Raw genomic sequence first — 19,528 nt, forward strand, 5'->3', positions numbered from 1 at the left:
ACTGGATGTTGATCAGCCTGCAATAATATCTAATTACAGATCATGACAGTTAAAGGAGAGAAAGGCCAGACAGCGAACAACCCAGACAGGTATAGATAGGCCTTCGACCAGAGGCCTATGGTTAATGTATAGGCATATACACAGATAGAGCAGACATCAAGAACAGGTACGTTTTATGTGGGCCAGACTCATTCTCATTACTTATTTGTTCGTAATAGTAGTCACAGATGACCGAAATGCTTAAGTGGCATGAGGGGAGAGGGGACTCATTAACCTTGCTCACAGTGAGAGGAACCTTTTGTGCGGATCTGTGACAGGTAAACACCAAACTCAGTCACAGTGATCACCCAGCTAATCAACTGATTATCTTGAGAAGAGCCAGAAAACACATTAGTGAATCAAATGTTCAGTTTTTGTTGAGCTTGTGTCAAACATGATGTTGTGGTGCTGTGTTACGTTGCTCCCCGATGATGTGAGGAGCTGCAGTTCCGTCGGCACTTTTTAAACCAGCTTAAAATGTACTCTGTAGTCACTGACCATTTTATCTTACTATCTTTATGACTTTGTTTGACAAGCATACATTTGAGTTGCTTTTATGTTTCCCCTTGTATTGTGAGCTTTGTGAGTCCTTTTTTGTATAACGTAGAATTTTGTACAGATGCGACTCAGCGTAAAGCAATAACACGACATGGTGCATCAAATGATGAAATTTATGTTTTAATCTGTGCATGCTCCCTTTTGAATAAAGTAAATATATTGTAATATATGCTGAATCAGCCCCTCTGACACATCATCAAAGAAACAAACATAATAAGCTCCATAAAGACTTTTTCCAGGTCTACATGATGGAGTTGAGGTTGTGTGGCTCAGATCATGTTCCTGTTACTATATGTTTATGATACAAATTAATAAAATTGTCATCTAGATTTTCCATGTTGTAATTTTGCTGCGTTGGTCTTATTCATACGTCTCTTGCATGTCTGTGCTCCCTGCAGCTGGATCCGCCCTCTGCTCCTTTTCCTGATGTTTCTTTCATAATTTTCATAACTTTTGTTGGAGTTTTTCTTTATTCAAATTAAAGGTGTAAGAACGGAGGGTGTTGTCCAAATTGTGAAGACAATTGAGGCAAATGTATGTCTTGTTTATGTGCTACTACACACATAAAGATTGACTTGAGAGCTCTGATAATTGTTCAAAAATAAATCCTCATCACGTTTTAAAGAAAAGATTTTCTCTAAAAGCTTTGAGCGTGCTTCAGCATGAGATTGGCTACCATATGGTTTGTAAAAGCTCATGGTTGTATTAGAAAGACTGAAAAACAGAGTGATGCTGCAGTCAGAGTTGGTTTTGGGTGCCCTCTGCTGGAATCAAATGTGGAAACAACAACCTCAGAAGGAAATTTTATAATATTAAACTCTCACGCCAAATATCTCCCATGTTTACTGTCATCTGAACATGGAGGCTGCAAAACTACATTTTAAAAGAGTAGTGTTTAGAGGAGAAATATGATGGTGTTGGAAGATGAGGCCTGACCATCGTAAAGGTATATACTGAAGTCATAACTACTGAAAGAAGTTGTTACTTTCATTTCATAAGAATACCAGCACTGGATGTAAAAATCAGTCAAATATGATGTTTATTCTTCAATGTTTTTACAAAAAACTGAGGAATATCTTGCAGAAAAATTTATAACATTTTAAATCTTTCCTCTGAGTAAAGTCTGATCACAATTTTAGCAACCAACATACCTTTTCTGAAGTGCTCAAAGCCGACACAAAGTCAACTCTAAACGTTTCTTACCATCAGCAAATCCCATAAAAAGACCAAAACCAACAATGTGTCGGTCTTTTACTTCACGAGTCCACTCATTTCCAATTAAGATGTAAATCTATAAAATCAGTCACAAATATAAAGATTCATGTTTTTCAAATGTAAAAGTCATTTCTACAAACAGCTGGGCACTGAAGGTTTTGGCAAACGTTGCTCAAAAAGAAAAACAGAACATTGGTTTGGAACTATCTTAAGGCACGGATTAACACGTGTTTGGTGCACTGGTAGGTCTTCAAGGCAGCAGGAGAATGTATTAGGAACTGACTCAAAATAAAAGCAGAATGTGTATTGATCATAATGAAGCATCATGTCATGAGGCGAGTTGATGTGTGAATAATAGTTGCCAAACAACAACAATGGATCTCTGTGGCTCAGAGGTATAAAACTGATCACGTTTTAGATGCACAGATCAAATTTGTTAGAAGGGTCAGTTGATTGATTTTGGTCTTTTAATGCGTCTGTTGACTCTAAGGTCTTAAAGTGTTATCTTTCTTTTCCAGTCTAAATACCAGTCTTAGGAGAATTACAGAGTTATCTGCCTGTTCGTCATCATGCAGCCGAAAAGTCTTTATGATACGGCACATGTGTGAATGCTCGAAACATGAGTCCATCATCGAGTTTATTGCCTGATGAATCTCTATTAGCAGTTTAAACTTGAACCTGTTGGTGCACAGCGTCCGTCCTCCGATAAAAAGGACGTCTATCCCCAGCGTGGCATTACTATGGTGAGCGGCTCCTGGTTTAGTCCATTGATGATTGGCCAGGGATTAAAGTAGGGGAAAACAGGCTCCTTGAATTCTGCATCATAGAAAGTGAAGAGGTGACTCATGTCTCCTGCATCGTAAAACGCCACTTCACCACGGCCGTAGTCCAGATAGACCCCCACCCTCCTGGGGGGTTTGGAGGGATATAATAAGCTCTCCTCTGAGTCAGTGCACGCTTCATACTCACTGGTGCCATTGCCGTTGTCCCTCAGCACCAGGATCCAGAAACCATCGTCCGGGCACAGGCTGATTTCATCCTTCCTGTTGACGGAGGCTTTGGCCACGCCAAGACCCCACGCTGTCTTCGGACCCACCTCCACCTCCCAGTAGTGTCTGCCCGAGGAGAAGGCTTTAGAGCCCAGGACAATGTTGTAGCGGGTGAAGCGCTCGGGGTTGTTGGGGAGGTTTGGTTGGATTCTTCCCACCTGGACGCTAGTGCAACACGGAGAAACCCAGAGGCAGGGGTAGGCTGTGTCTGGGTCAAGGGTCACCACAGTGACAGCTGGAAGGGCATTTATAAAAAAAATAAAAATAAAAATAAAAAAAAAGCATAAATAAATAAAAGAGTTGAAATACAACAACATGTTTACAGAGAATGACCTGAGGAAGACTTCTTAGCAGTGACCTCAGCAAGATACTGAATATCTACTTGCACATTTAGTGTAAGACGAGCCGGATAAGAGCATCAACAGCATGGCTGCAAATAAAATATAAATGATGTACCCGTGATGTAACTCCAGAGATTAATTTAATCCCTGGAGTCTTGTCTAGTTTTACAGAATCAACAATAAAGGTATAAAGACAGGTCAGCAGTAAATGCCCAGAAATACCCAAAATAAGTGTTTACACACATGACTTCATCCCAGTGACAAACTGGTTTAATGAGAAGAGTTTAGAGAGCAGATGCAGACATGTTTGAAACTCCTCCAGATAGAGCAATCTGATGATACACTGAACATTAAATGCAAAGCACAAAAATGCCTTTTGTAGGTTATATTGTCGTCCATTGATGATTGGCTAGGGATTAAAGTAGGGGAAAACAAGCTCTTTGAATTTTGCATCATAGAACGTGAAGAGGTGACTCATGTCTCCTGCATCGTAAAACGCCACTTCACCACGGCCCTAGTCCAGATAGATCCCCACCCTCCTGGGGGGTTTGGAGGGATATAATAAGCTCTCCTCTGAGTCGGTGCACGCTTCATACTCACTGGTTATTAGTTGTATAGTTATATAACCATATCATTCCAAAGGGGCACTCCATCAAAGCTTTCATGTCAAAGTCAACGCGCTAGTCACCGACAGCACTAATGAACCTGTGACAGCAGTTGTATAATGTCTCAAGTTGCTCTTCAGGAGCTTTGAAAATGACTGAAAAGGTATCTTTCGAACTACCATTTTAAATGGTAAATGGTCTGTACTTGTATAGCGCTTTATCACCTTTCGGTCTCAAAGCGCTTTAACATGGTTTTCCCATTCACCCATTCACACACTAATGAGAGAGATCACCATGCAGGGTGCTGCCATCAGGAGAACATTCACACACCAATGGTTCACCATCGGGAGCAACTTAGGGTTCAGTGTCTTGCTCAAGGACACTTAGGCATGTGGACAGGAGGAGCTGGGGATCGAGCCACCAACCTTCCGATTGGTGTTCAACCCACTCTACTGTCTGAGCCACAGCCTCCCTTCTGAGCCACAGCGTCCCTAAAGCATTAAAAACTTTAGGTGTGGCTTGAATGATGTGGGTGTTTACCAGAAGAGGAAAGAAAAAAAAAACTTGGTATCGTGTTGCTGTGTGTTTTTAGATTTTGACTTGTACCGGAGACTATAAATCAGGATATTCCAATCTCTAAATTAAAAAAATATTTGTGTGTGTCTTCATACCCGGCTGAAAAGTTGAGCTCATCTTCCTCCAGGTCCTGTACTGCAGAGGTCCCAGAAACTCTCCTGCCTGCAGATCCACACCCACCTCTCGGGGGCGCTCAAACAAGCTCTCAGTCCTGAGAGAGGGAGAGTGTATTTTGTTGAATTACCAGATGTCAAAAACTGTACACTCAAAAGAAATTTTTAACATAGCAGAGAAGAAGTCATTCTGGATTTTACTCTTTAGATTTAAGTTATGTGCAGCACTTTGAGAGTTTGGCCTTCAAGTAATATCTTCATGATAAATCTTAGCTATTGCAGCTATTTAAGAAGAAATGTAAAAAAGAAAATGATAAAACCTACATGTTTGAAATTACTTTCAGTAAAAACGTCAAATCCATAACGGCCTTAATCGCTAAACCACAATCATACCCTCATTTCCTGTTTCAACAAGACTCACATTAAATTGCAAAACAAAACACCATTTTCCTGTGACATTTCACAACAGTCATATATACATGAAGGGGAGTTGACCTAGAAATGAAAGCAACTCAGTGATAGATTTCTGCTGTTAGATGATCTTGTCAAGATGATACGCACCCGCCAATGAAATCTTTGATTCCCTGAAACAGAGCAGATCAAAACAGTTCTGTGATTACAAAACGCTTCAGTCTCTGCTGAAACATCCAGATATCGCTCTGTCAATGCCGTCATAGAGATATTGTTTAAATAATCTTTGGTATCTTTCTTTTTAAAAATCTGCCAAAGCCAAACAACAGTTGTATACATCCATTCATTAATCTTCTCCTCTGCGCTGACTCACCTTGAGTTGCTCAGGGTTTTCTTCTTCCCTTAGTTTGAGGCGAAGTTTGTCGGCGGTACTTTCCAGCTGGCTGATTTGCTCCGTGGCCTGAGTGAGCGCCTCCTCCAACAGGTTGAGCTTCTCCTCTTTCTGCTTCTTCAGCTTCTCCTTAATGCGCTCCTCTTCCTCAAGAAGGAACTCCTTCAGACGGCCAAACTCTACAGTGACCAGCTCCTCCAGATCTCCTGCCTGCTCCTGAAACACAGAGAGGACTCCAATCATCAAGAACAAGCACTCAATTATAGTGCAAAACAACAAAAACAAACACATTTTCTGCCCATATAAACTTAACTGAAAGAAAATAAAACCCTTGTTCAACAAGTTATTCATGTGAAGCGTCATTAAAAGTACAGTAATAGTTCAATCAAATATTAACATGAATAGAAAATAATCTTAGTAGGTTCAAAATAAAACACTTTACAATTATAGTGAATAAAATAATAGACAGCCACATGAAAATATTCATGCCGAGGAAATGTTAAAACAACCTGAAATAGTGGCATACAGAGAGCAAAAAGAGAGGATAACTAGGGGATGGTTCAAGGTCATCTGAGCCAGTCCTAATTATAGATTTTATCCACAAGGAAAGTTAATCTCACAAATAACAGAAAACCCTAGAAACCCACAAGATTTAAAGTTCTTCTTTATACACTTTATAACAGTATCAACAAGTATTTTGGTATAATAAATGTTTGGCCACTTGGGTGCAGTGATGTGAATACAACATTCCATCTATTATTACCTCATGATATTGTTATGGTAAGTATGCTAATAAATAGTTTCTTTATTTACACACCCAGCAGTTACATAACACTGCATTCATTTTGAGTTTGTGTCAAACTGGCAAACAAAAAGTCTGAATTCTCTTTCATCTCCGTTTTGGTCTCCACCAACTCCTGTAGAAAATATTGTGGCTTTTTAGGTCTCTACAGCTATTTGAAAACTGTGTCAGTCTACCATTTAGTGCATGGTGTGTAAAGTACAGGTTTTTAGATTTTTCACAGCTGTCGTCTTCTGCCGTAAACAACGCTTGTGAGAGCGTTGAGAGTGAAAACAGAGAAGCTAAGTTATGAGCTAAAAAAAACAAAAATCAAGGCTCTAAAATTCTTTGCGGAGCTGTGGGGAACTGCATAGACTTCCTGTAAGGTTTGTCCCCTCATGTGACCCAGTTCAAATTGCAAATATTTTCACTGTTATAAATTAGTGCAGCTGAGACACACAGTGCAGTTCCTTTTATTTAACAGTCAGATTTTTTCAAAAAACACATTGACCAAGTTACCACCTTAAGAAACAGAGAAAAAACAAAACAAAGAATCCACCACTTCCTCTGCACCAGTGCAGGAACAAACCTCCACTAAATCAAAGGACAGAAAACTCACTCACTGCTCTGTTTGGATTCAACAAAATGAACGGATCATGGTTGATCTTGTGCAAATGTTAAGATATATACCCCTTCCTGTTTGACTTTAAGGAAGTACCACTAAAGCCTGACGTTCCCTCTTCATTTGTTTGTTATTCTGTTTTTATTGTATCATTTGACCGGTTTTTGCCATCATACTCTAATGTATTAATGCTGGAAATATGGACAACATCTTATATTTAAAAATAAATATTAAGATCAAAATTACTTTTACAGTAGTTTATTTCTTCTGTCCTCGAAAACATCAAATCATTACTTCCTCGTTACTCCTGTGGTCTTATTTCCTTCCTTTGTACCTACATTAAAGTAACACCAGGAAAGTATTTTCTTTGTGCCTGATTGAGGTTACACTGTAGATTGTGATACTGAAATATGTTGTTTTGTACAGGTAGTGCACACAAACAACAACAAGAACAAGAACAAGCACAAAACCCAAATAGGCATGTACGATTCCTCTGAATTTGGCGGATGGACAGATGTTTATCATTTGCCACAGACCCACAGAAAGAAAAATTTACGGGCAAGGACAAATTGACAAACTTCCTGTCGACCTTGCTCACCCACATCCTGTCATATTGACAGAAATGGAGAAGTGAAAATCTGTGAATCGGCACCTGAACTAGGTCAAACACACATACAGCATAATATACACGGTGAGGCAGACATTCAACCAGACAGACAGACGGGAAGAAAAGAAAAAGACAGTTTGTAGTAACCTCAAGCAGAGATATGTGAAGTTATCTGCTGCTGCAGAAATGCTCCAGGCGGTACACACACGACCCTCATATCTGTTTCTCTCTCTCTCTCTCTCTCTCTCACACACACACACACACACACACACACACACACACACACACACACACACACACACACACACACACACACACACACACACACACACACACACCTCCGTTTTAGGTGACTACAGACAATCTTCACTCTGTCAGCTGTTATCTCTTTCTGTGAGGGTATGTCACATGCAGTTTTTGTACATTCATACGTGTGTGTGGGCAGGTGCACACACACACACACACACACACACACACACACACACACACACACACACACACACACACACACACACACACACACACACACACACACACACCTCTGTTTTAGGTGAATGCAGACAATCTTCACTCTGTCAGCTGTTATCTCTTTCTGTGAGGGTATGTCACGTGCAGTTTTTGTACATTCATACGTGTGTGTGGGCAGGTGTGCGCTTTTATCAGTGAATAAAAGAGGGCGTGAGGAAGATAAAGAAAATGTGACATGTTCATGAATGTTTATGAACCAGCTGTTTTATTTCCAGACGCACCTCTGGCTAAACATGAGCGTCATTATGTTAAAACATCACTCAATAACAACCTGATGTGTCACCGCCAGTCATAATTATTAGGACAAGTCGTCAGTCACGTCTGTCAGACAGGTAAAGGCAGAGGAACGCAAGTGAACACTGCCTCCCTACCAGAATTTCTGGTTATATTCAAAAGACACAAACATTGGTTTTGCAGGGATTAGTTTACAGCTATGTTTTTACTACCTTTCACAATCCTTCACAAACAAATAGCCCACACACAGACACACAAACAAGCACATAGATACCTTAATAAGGAGGATCTTTTCATTGGTCTGTCTTTGGAAGATTGTGGCCTCCTCTGACTGCAGCTGAACCTTCTCGAGAGCCACAGACAGCTTATCCTGTTGGCACGCACCAGAAATAGACAATCACATGCAAACCGTTGTTAAGAAGTAGTGTAGGTAAACCAGGTTATCCTTAAACGAACAGTTAATTTGATTGGAGCCTCAGTGAACAACAGCCCATCTCTAATGGGAGTCACATGATGGCTGCCCATTTCCAACAGAAACAAATTCAAACAGAAAATAGGAATTTAGCAGAAGTGAAGCATGTTGAAACAGAGGCCTCTCAGAGCGACTTGCCAAACAAACGGATGAAGGTCAGGTGCAAGGTTTAAAGTGTTGTTGAGTTTTCAGAGCTCACGGAGGCCTGCTGAATTCCTGTATAACTCAAAGTGCCTGAAGGCTGCCAGAGCGAACAGAGAATGATCTTTTAAAAACAACTGCCATGTCACAAGGTCTGCTCTGTGAAAACAAACAGCGCAGTTTTCTGTTATAAAAAAAATTTGATTTCAAGTTTTAGGAATGTTTGTCAAGTTTGAGATGCATTTCATTGAAAGGCACTCCTTCAAACGTCAACTCCAGCTGTTACAGCAGCAACATTATAGACCAAACATGGAGCCAAAAAGATTTATATAGTAGAAAAACTCAAGTTTGGTGAGCCATCTTATCCATATTTAGGCATGCTGTTCAAATGATAATATTTTACCAGAAGTACTTTGTGACTCATTGGTCTGTACAGGCCTGATTTCAGACCTGATGTAACCTGAGGAAGACTGGCGGCTTGCGCAAACAAAGGTGTCTCAGGTCAATAAGACAGTACCTTGTAGTTCTCAAAAGCCTCGGTAATAGGGATGACATTGTGGTTCTTGTGATCCCGGGACATGCCGCACACGAGACAGATGGGGAGCTGGTCGTCCTCACAGTAAAGCTTCAGCTTCTCCTCGTGCTCGTCGCACATATCCATACCGAGGCGAGGCCAGTGCCCGATGGACGAGGCCACGCTGCTCATGCTGGACCCGGGCTCGCGCTCCTCCGGCATCTCCAGCGCACCCTCATAGTCCCATCCGGATGTCCCCGCGGCTGCGTCCATGGCGCGTGCTCTCCGCACACTGTCCACGACGTTGCACAGAAGGGAGTTGGGTCGAAGTTTGCGGGCGCACGTCTTCCTACACTTCGGACAACTCGACAGCTCGTCCGCCTTGGCCTCCCAGCACTGGATGATGCACACCTGGCAGAAGTGGTGTCCGCACTCGAGGATCACGGGATCATGGAACAGCTCCAAACACACGGGGCAGGTAAGCTCCGACTGCAGCTCCTCAAGCGCACTGGCCTCCTCCATTCTCTGCTGTGCGCATAATCTTCCTGAGAAGAAACGCCTGGTGGAAACACTGTGGCAAGTAAAAACTAAACTGCTCTTCCGTTCCCACTGAGAGGGAGTGGTCTGAAGCTGACAGCGGTGCAAATGTGTTTACGGAAGAAGACGGAGGGCGTGTAGAAACAGGCGAGCGAAGGAGCTGCTCCAAGGCTGCAAAACGCACGTCTTCATTAGCCCGAAGCCAAACGTTTTTGTTTTTTTTCCTTTTTTTAGAAAGAGTGAACCTAAACAGAAAAAAAGTAAAGAAAAGAGCAATAATTACCTTAGTGAGTAAATGTAACTTGATAAAGTGGTTTTATGTTGTAACTATGTGCTACTTTTTTCGAAAACAGTTTTGACGATGAAACAAGCAGCTTCTGGGTTGAAGATCAGACATCAAATGTCATTAATAAAAGGTGATAAACACAAACACCTGAACAAAAGTATATAGCGTTAAAGTGGACACTGACGGACTGTATTAACTCTTCTTCTCTTTCATAATGTTCAAAAACAAACTCTCCAGCCTCTGAGTCAGGAAAACAAGCCAAAACACAGAAGATGGGAAACTAGCTGACACTATTAAAAGTATAACGCTGAGCAGCCCTCCTCTCTGTGGAAACTAAGACTCTGGTAATTCCCAGCCATTCACAAATGATTACACCTCATCACAACTAAGACTCAATACTCACAGTCCAAGCAGTTTCACAGACTCAACCTTGATTAGTTTGTGTCATCAGGTGTCATAGCCCGAAGTCCTCACTAGATGGCCATGACATACAGTCTAACTTCTGTATTTCATTGAGATACATTACACGTTCTTTTGTCCTGGAATGTCTCTTTATAAGGCAGTAAAGTTAAGACCAAATGTTCAGGCAGTGTTCATGTTTTTTGTATCTTATATATTATAAATGTCTATATTTTGTAGGGAATTTAAGCCGGTGTCCAGAAAATCACCATAAGTTCTGGCAGGTGTTTTGAAATGTGTAACATTTCTGATTTACACCTTCCAAATAAACTAAATAACTATATCGAATCACATGTATGCATGTTAAAACACAAAGCAGTTTTTAATGTAAATAACAAAAATGTTTTGAAAAATGATTCAATTAACTTTGTGGTTTCTTCGCACATGCCCCACAACAGCAGTGAAGCAGAGAGCACATCCACCGATGAGCTAAGATGAGACAGATCTTTATGTTTTTTTGTGAATACCAATGTTGTTCGTATTGATGCTAAACAGGATTATCAGTAATATTACTCATTTAGATATGCACATCATGGTCTAAACTCTACCTCCTAGCTGTTATCTGCAGTGTGCATCAGTTTGCTTCCTCCCCAAATGTTTAGATTTTCTGCAAACTTAAAATTCCTGAAGACAGTGAATTTATCATTATCAAAAAACTGAAGCCAAATGACTGAAGATTTCCCACCAAAAAAGTGAGCACAAAAAATTAAGGAGCCACAGACTTGACATAAACGGACTGTTGTGATATCATGGAAGTACTTAGAGGAGCATGGTAGTGGAATTATAGCAAATCTCAAATAATTGCCAATCAAAGTATGAGGAAGCATTTACCAGCTGATGGAGATTCTTTTATACTGTGGTCATCAAAATTAGTGTTTGAATCTCCAGCAGTTCAAACATCTCACTCCAGTCCATACAGAGCTATGCATCACGCCAGGTACTCATGTATATTTAACATCTCTAAGTCTCCATTGATGGTTCATTTTTTTAGACAGCAGGTGATAAAGCAGGGGGCAGACTCTCTGCAGGGACGCATCACTTCAGCACTTGAAGAGGACTCTTTGTCCTGCATAGAACGAAGACAAGACAACAAGCCAGCAAGAAACTGCTCTGTCAGTTCCTGTAACACATTTTATTTTTGACCTAAATATTGTCAGAGTGTTGTGTGTCAGCAGACCAACATGGTCTAACTAAAGGATGTCTGCTATCTCTGGAATATACATGAAATACAGGTGTTCTATTTGGACATGAACAAATGTCCAGGTCATTAATTTCCTCACCTCACCACAATTACCAAAAATGAAAGATTTGAAACAAGTCAAAGAAAAAAAAGTATATGCAAACTATTGTTTCCCAGAATGCAGCCTGACTGCTGATCAGCAGGGGAAGTTGGACAGTAAACGGGGGTAGTGGGTGGGTCAAAACCGCTGCCCAAGAGTTTCTGCTGTCAGTATAAATAAGAGGAAACCTTCTTCTCAGCCTGTACATTTGATTTTTGACTTTACGCTAAACAAATCTGTGTGCCTGTACAGCTGCTCCTCTGTTACACAGGATGTCTCAAAGGACTTTGCTGCAACCTACCATAGGAGCTCTGTTTGTTCTCCTACCCTGGTTCGGTGGCTTGGTCGTTGGAGAGGTCGGCAACGACTTCTCCCACTGCCTTGACTTCTTCTACAAAGAAATTCCACCAACTGGCATCAACGCAGCAGGATACCAGCCAATATGCCAGCGCTACAAAAACCAGTACCACTTTGCCAGCCTGTACCACCGTCAGCATCGTGCACCGCTGTTCTCTGCGTACATACTGAGTCTTAAAGACAGTGAACGGCCCGAAGACATTTGGATGTACGAACCGCAGGTAAGTGAGCTCAAGAGCAGCACTTCTTTTAGAACTAATAGCATTGAGTTGTTTGTTATTTTGTCAAATATGATATATTGATATCTAGCATGCTATATCGTATATATTATTGGAAAAAATGTATGTTCTGAGAAGGGTAAGGTAAGTCAAGTTAACAAGTATCACTGCCTCTGGTTCAATGAGTTATTTCTATAAAGGTGTAAAAGTGTGAAGAGTTACAGTATGTGTGACTAATTAACTTTTATACAATTGTTTACACAGAATCACGCAAATGTTTTGCATTTCCAACGAGACAAAGTGGAAATTTGAATGTAGATTATAAAGCAACACAAGATGATGTGACAGGAAAACAAATTTAGCTTTTAATTGAAATGTCATTGTGGCCAGTGTGTTAATTTCTAGGGCACTAATGTAAAGCAGAAGTATCCTCCTCCAGACTGTAAGTGCAAAAGTGAATTCACACATATTACACTTTCTCTGGTGAGAGAATACAGAAAGGAAAACTGCTTTAGTAAGCTCCATGAGTGAATCAGTCATACACTTTTTTCCCCCATAGTGTTAAATACACAGACTTAAAAAGCAGACAAAAAAACACTCTTCATCAAAACAGACATATGTACTTCCTTCTCTGTCTCAGTTGGCGTCTTCCAAAGCCAGCCCAGAGATGAAACCTTTCCACACGCCTGTTGACCAGAATGTGATTGAAAGCCAGGCGGTGCTTGAGGACTACCGTGAGTCCATCTATACCAAGGGCCATCTCAACCCTAGTATGCACCAGAAGACAAAAGAAGACCGGGAGGCCACTTTCACCCTGACAAACATTGTCCCTCAGCGAAGCGGCTCCAACTCTGGCCCATGGAGCCAACTGGAGGAAAATGTGTTGAAAAGATTCAAGACCTACTGCACAGGGAAGATGTACGTTATCACCGGGGCCATGCCTTACGAGTCGGGAGCACACTGGATTAATGGCAGGGTGTCTGTTCCTGAGTACATGTGGTCCGCGTACTGCTGCCCTTCATTCAAAGCTAAACTTCCTGAGTCTGTGCAGATGTTTTTCCCCACATATGCTGCCGTAGGAAGGAACGACCCAACCAGCGGAGAGGAGATCGTGCCAGTTGATGTCAAAGCGAAGGCCGCGGTACGGGGTTATGATGTGAGGCCGATGCCTTTACAGACTCTGGAGGATATCCTGGCACAAAGGCTGGGCATGTCCATAAGTCTGTTTGATGGCAACTGTCAGAAATAAAGGGCTTCAGCTCCTTGTTAAAATCAAATGTTAATTGTTATGACAGCTGTCACCAAGTACAGCAGAACACTTAACAAGAGTTTCTCCCCTTCCCTAGAAACTTACTGTCACTTCACTGATTGAGGACATGATCATTATATTGTGGTTATATAAAAGTATTTTCTGCGTGGATTGATCTTGTAAAATCAACATTTCCCTCTTGTTAATTTCATCTTTTAACATGTTCATTAACTGTGACTTTTCAATAAAACACAATGAAGTATGTAAAAAGAGGAGCCTGCTTTTGATTTTATATGTTCATTTCATGTTGGTTGAACCAGTAAGCAAACTGACTAAATACCAAGCTATCACTGGTAACACAGAAATGTACAATATACTACAGTATCATTCATAATACTTGATTTGCACAGTATAAACAAAATTGAACACCTTCAAATAAAAATAATTGTCTGACAGTAATTGAATTTTGCTCCTTATACCACCACATTAAATGCACACCTTATTAATCAGTTTATTGTACTGAAGAACACTTCGGTGAGGCTATGCTACTTTGCAAACCATCTATTTGTATTGTATCATTTATATGAGTGAAGGTTTGCCAAATAAGTCCATATATAATATTAATATATATATAATATTTACAGAATTTCCTATTGCCAACACAGGGACACTATACAGCTAAAATGCTGCAGGATGCCTCAAACTATCTCTTGACAAGAGAAAATAGATAATACCATCAACTGTTTACATTCAATTTAGTGTATAAACTGTATTCTTTCATACGCTAAACAAATGTAATGTGTTCAAATTGTGCAAGATTATAGTTGCATAAGTATCAGCGAAAGTGATGAAAATAGAGCAAAGCATTTTCACTGATAAAATCAACTTCTCTCAGTGGATGAATTGGCAAATTAATTAGGTGATAACATCACAGTGGACAACATGAGCCTGACACAAATGCTGCCGTCATCAGAGGAAATACACAAAATACCAACTCTCTCTCTTTGTTATTCTATATTTGTTAAGTCCATTAGGCTAGGCCTACTTCAGGTTCCTAAGGTGTCTGACCCTGCACTTGCCTGGCTGACGTTTTGCGCATTGCGTTCAGGCTACAGGCTGTTCCTCCACCCGCAGAACAATAATCCCTTTTTTAATTTTTCCACAAAACATAAATGTCCAATTTCCAGCGGTGAATCAAGACACAATTTACTGCACGACCCTTTAATATTATGCAGGGTATAACATACAAACTTTGGCACGAGAGCTGTCAAAAACACTTCCGGGTTCAAACACCTTACAACAACCTTGACCTCCCTGCCTAAGTACCTCCCTCAGCTCTAAATATGTAAACAGCGACACCCAGAGTACACCCAATGAATAACAATACAATTCTGGTTATTGCAGGAACGTATTGACTCCCATAAATAAAATAGAAAATGTTTTTAGAGGTGCTTCACAATATGCAGTAAAATCATCAGTTTTGACAAACAAATCAAGCAAAACAACTGGAACTGAGGGTTTTCCCTGCACCCTGTACTCAGTCCTTCAAATCAACCCGTGCCACTTATAAAGCACAGGCAAACATGAAAACACTGCGTGATGTGTAAGAGCAGCTGTTTCTCTTACCTGTACACAAGACAGTGTGAGTTTGTCAACGTAGTCTTTATTTAGTATTTCTATGAATTTCTCCATGGAAATCTTTAAAAAAAAATACCATCGAATGTCTTCACATAATTGGGTTTATTTGGATTTGAGACAGAATTGAATAGGGTAGACCACTATCATTTCAACTGTATATTGTTTCAAAACTCATTAAATCTACTAGATATACATTTTTCTACAATTCTTCCTTGTGCAGCATCAGAAATGCAGTACATTTTCCTGCTGAAGAGATGTGATGTATTTGTATACTGTAGCATAAGCAAACATGAAAACTTTCAGATCTGACCTTTCTCAATCTGTGATGCCATGATTCCCCACATTAGCAGCAGTTGAAAGAAAGCATCCCAATGGTAGAGATTAGATCTTGGAAAAGGATCTCCGACTGGAACCCAGATTTCAGGGCCTCTTTGTGAGGCAGATGTCATTGAAGACCCTCGAGGAAATCCTGCAACAAAGGCTGGTCATGAAAAACTATCAGTCAGTTTGACGCAAATAAGAGTGACGAGCTTCATTTCTTTGTTTAAATCAAGTTAACTTACTGGTAAACACACAAGTGCAGCACAGCTTTTTAATCTGTGAATAAATGTTTAATTAAAATGTCGGCAACGACTTCTCCCACTGCCTTGATTTCTTCTCCAACAAAATTCCACCAACTGGCATCAACGCAGCAGGATACCAGCCAATATGCCAGCGCTACAAAAACCAGTACCACTTTGCCAGCCTGTACCACCGTCAGCATCGTGCACCGCTGTTCTCTGCGTACATACTGAGCCCAGCAGACGGTAAACGGCCCAAAAACATTTGGATGTACGAACCGCAGGTAAGTGAGCTCAAGACCAGCACTTCTTTTAGAAACTAACAGCATTGAGTTGTTTGTTATTTTGTCTAATATGATATATTGATATCTAGCATGCTGTATCATATATATTATTGGAAAAAATTTATGTTCTGAGAAGTCAAGTTAACAAGTATCACTGCCTCTGGTTCAATGAGTTATTTCTATAAAGGTGTAAAAGTGTGAAGAGTTACACTATGTGTGACTAATTAACTTTTATACAATTATTTACACAGAATCACGCAAATGTTTTGCATTTCCAACGAGACAAAGTGGAAATTTGAATGTAGATTATAAAGCAACACAAGACGATGTGACAGGAAAACAAATTTAGCTTTTAATTGAAATGTCATTGTGGCCAGTGTGTTAATTTCTAGGGCACTAATGTAAAGCAGAAGTATCCTCCTCCAGACTGTAAGTGCAAAAGTGAATTCACACATATTACACTTTCTCTGGTGAGAGAATACAGAAAGGAAAACTGCTTTAGTAAGCTCCATGAGTGAATCAGTCATACACTTCTTTTGCCCACATCGTTAAATACAGACTTAAAAAGCAGACAAAAAACACTCTTCATCAAAACAGACATGTGTACTTCCTTCTCTGTCTCAGTTGGTGCTTTCAGATGCCAACCCAGAGATGGAACCTTTTCACATACCTGTCGACCAGAATGTGATTGAAAGCCAGGCGGTGCTTGAGGACTACAGGAACTCCAACTTCACCAGGGGACACCTCAACCCTAGTGTGCACCAGAAGACAAAAGAAGACCGGAAGGCCACTTTCACCCTGACAAACATTGTCCCTCAGCGAGGCGGCTCCAACTCTGGCCCATGTAACCAACTGGAGAACGAGGTGTTGAGAAAATTCAAGGCCTTCTGCACAGGGAAGATGTTGACAGTCTGACAGTGATTGAATTTTGCTCCTTATACCACCACATTAAATGCACACCTTATTAATCAGTTTATTGTACTGAAGAACACTTCGGTGAGGCTATGCTACTTTGCAAACCATCTATTTGTATTGTATCATTTATATGAGTGAAGGTTTGCCAAATAAGTCCATATATAATATTAATATATATATAATATTTACAGAATTTCCTATTGCCAACACAGGGACAGTATACAGCTAAAATGCTGCAGGATGCCTCAAACTATCTCTTGACAAGAGAAAATAGATAATACCATCAACTGTTTACATTCAATTTAGTGTATAAACTGTATTCTTTCATACGCTAAACAAATGTAATGTGTTCAAATTGTGCAAGATTATAGTTGCATAAGTATCAGCGAAAGTGATGAAAATAGAGCAAAGCATTTTCACTGATAAAATCAACTTCTCTCAGGGGATGAATTGGCAAATTAATTAGGTGATAACATCACAGTGGACAACATGAGCCTGACACAAATGCTGCCGTCATCAGAGGAAATACACAAAATACCAACTCTCTCTCTTTGTTATTCTATATTTGTTAAGTCCATTAGGCTAGGCCTACTTCAGGTTCCTAAGGTGTCTGACCCTGCACTTGCCTGGCTGACGTTTTGCGCATTGCGTTCAGGCTACAGGCTGTTCCTCCACCCGCAGAACAATAATCCCTTTTTTAATTTTTCCACAAAACATAAATGTCCAATTTCCAGCGGTAAATCAAGACACAATTTACTGCACGACCCTTTAATATTATGCAGGGTATAACATACAAACTTTGGCACGAGAGCTGTCAAAAACACTTCCGGGTTCAAACACCTTACAACAACCTTGACCTCCCTGCCTAAGTACCTCCCTCAGCTCTAAATATGTAAACAGCGACACCCAGAGTACACCCAATGAATAACAATACAATTCTGGTTATTGCAGGAACGTATTGACTCCCATAAATAAAATAGAAAATGTTTTTAGAGGTGCTTCACAATATGCAGTAAAATCATCAGTTTTGACAAACAAATCAAGCAAAACAACTGGAACTGAGGGTTTTCCCTGCACCCTGTACTCAGTCCTTCAAATCAACCCGTGCCACTTATAAAGCACAGGCAAACATGAAAACACTGCGTGATGTGTAAGAGCAGCTGTTTCTCTTACCTGTACACAAGACAGTGTGAGTTTGTCAACGTAGTCTTTATTTAGTATTTCTATGAATTTTTCCATGGAAATCTTTAAAAAAAAATACCATCGAATGTCTTCACATAATTGGGTTTATTTGGATTTGAGACTGAATTGAATAGGGTAGACCACTATCATTTCAACTGTATATTGTTTCAAAACTCATTAAATCTACTAGATATACATTTTTCTACAATTCTTCCTTGTGCAGCATCAGAAATGCAGTACATTTTCCTGCTGAAGAGATGTGATGTATTTGTGTACTGTAGCATAAGCAAACATGAAACATTTCCGATATGACCTTTCTGAATCTTTGATGGGATGATTCCCCACATTAGCAGCGGTGGAAAGAAATCATCCCAATGGCAGAGAGTAAATCTTGGAAAAGGATCTCTGACTGGAACCCAAATTTGAGGGCCCCTTTGTGAGGCAGATGTCCTTGAAGACCCTCGAGGAAATCCTGCAACAAAGGCTGATCATGAAAAACAATCAGTCAGTTTGACACAAATAAGACTGACGAGCTTCATTTCTTTGTTTAAATCAAGTTAACTTACTGGTAAACACACAAGTGCAGCACAGGTTGTTAATCCCTGAAAATTTTTGTAATTAATATGTCGGCAACGACTTCTCCCACTGCCTTGATTTCTTCCACTGAGAGGGAGTGGTCTGAAGCTGACAGTGGTGCAAATGTTTTCAAGGAAGAGACGGAGGGCGTGTAGAAACAGGCGAGCGAAGGTGCTGCTCCAAGGCTGCAGGGCGCACGTCTTCATTAGCCCGAGGCCAAACGTTTTTTTTTTCTTTTCTTTTTTCCTTTTTTAGAAAGAGTGAACCAAAACAGAAAAAAAGTAAAGAAAAGAGCAATAATTACCTTAGTGAGTAAATGTAACTTGATAAAGTGGTTTTATGTTGTAACTATGTGCTACTTTTTTTCGAAAACAGTTGTCGATGAAACAAGCAGCTTCTGGGTTGAAGATCAGACATCAAATGTCATTAATAAAAGGTGATAAACACAAACACCTGAACAAAAGTATATAGCGTTAAAGTGGACACTGACGGACTGTATTAACTCTTCTTCTCTTTCATAATGTTCAAAAACAAACTCTCCAGCCTCTGAGTCAGGAAAACAAGCCAAAACACAGAAGATGGGAAACTAGCTGACACTATTAAAAGTATAACGCTGAGCAGCCCTCCTCTCTGTGGAAACTAAGACTCTGGTAATTCCCAGCCATTCACAAATGATTACACCTCATCACAACTAAGACTCAATACTCACAGTCCAAGCAGTTTCACAGACTCAACCTTGATTAGTTTGTGTCATCAGGTGTCATAGCCCGAAGTCCTCACTAGATGGCCA

At 40.3% G+C, this 19,528-nt stretch overlaps 3 protein-coding genes across 3 annotated transcripts; 2 read left to right on the forward strand and 1 right to left on the reverse strand.

Annotated features, from left to right (window-relative positions):
* Nucleotides 1-1,619: 1,619 nt before the first annotated feature.
* Nucleotides 1,620-16,816, reverse strand: LOC138618680 (zinc-binding protein A33-like). The gene is made up of 8 exons (XM_069694592.1): nt 16,736-16,816; nt 15,532-15,702; nt 9,201-9,979; nt 8,345-8,440; nt 5,281-5,514; nt 5,058-5,080; nt 4,479-4,594; nt 1,620-3,096 (listed from the first exon to the last, which is right to left on the reverse strand). The coding sequence occupies exons 3-8, from the start codon at nt 9,717-9,719 to the stop codon at nt 2,531-2,533; spliced, it is 1,554 nt and encodes a 517-aa protein (XP_069550693.1). The 5' UTR covers nt 9,720-9,979; nt 15,532-15,702; nt 16,736-16,816; the 3' UTR covers nt 1,620-2,530.
* Nucleotides 11,988-13,813, forward strand: LOC138618681 (endonuclease domain-containing 1 protein-like). Its single transcript, XM_069694593.1, has 2 exons — nt 11,988-12,337; nt 12,975-13,813. The coding sequence occupies exons 1-2, from the start codon at nt 12,032-12,034 to the stop codon at nt 13,581-13,583; spliced, it is 915 nt and encodes a 304-aa protein (XP_069550694.1). The 5' UTR covers nt 11,988-12,031; the 3' UTR covers nt 13,584-13,813.
* On the forward strand, nt 15,841-16,980 carry LOC138618684 (endonuclease domain-containing 1 protein-like; the record flags this gene model as incomplete). Its single annotated transcript, XM_069694597.1, has 2 exons — nt 15,841-16,065; nt 16,690-16,980. Coding segments are annotated over 2 exons (516 nt in total), but the record flags the coding sequence as incomplete, so codon positions are not given.
* Nucleotides 16,981-19,528: the final 2,548 nt, after the last annotated feature.

The sequence above is a fragment of the Brachyistius frenatus genome, unplaced genomic scaffold (genome assembly GCF_029030835.1).
Source record: "Brachyistius frenatus isolate BFR_SWC_R1_liver_20210118 unplaced genomic scaffold, ASM2903083v1 Contig_17, whole genome shotgun sequence".
Classification (NCBI taxonomy): Eukaryota; Metazoa; Chordata; class Actinopteri; family Embiotocidae; genus Brachyistius; species Brachyistius frenatus.

Bases quoted from the DNA above. Each gene is read 5' to 3' on its own strand.
- LOC138618680 (XM_069694592.1), bottom strand. From the start codon at position 9,719: ATGGAGGAGGCCAGTGCGCTTGAGGAGCTGCAGTCGGAGCTTACCTGC. The intron at 8,441-9,200 runs GTACTGTCTTAT...GCGTGCCAACAG, and splicing joins AGGCTTTTGAGAACTACAAG to GATAAGCTGTCTGTGGCTCT. The intron at 3,097-4,478 runs GTATGAAGACAC...ATGCCCTTCCAG, and splicing joins GAGCTCAACTTTTCAGCCGG to CTGTCACTGTGGTGACCCTT.
- LOC138618681 (XM_069694593.1), top strand. From the start codon at position 12,032: ATGTCTCAAAGGACTTTGCTGCAACCTACCATAGGAGCTCTGTTTGTT. The intron at 12,338-12,974 runs GTAAGTGAGCTC...TCTCTGTCTCAG, and splicing joins TTTGGATGTACGAACCGCAG to TTGGCGTCTTCCAAAGCCAG.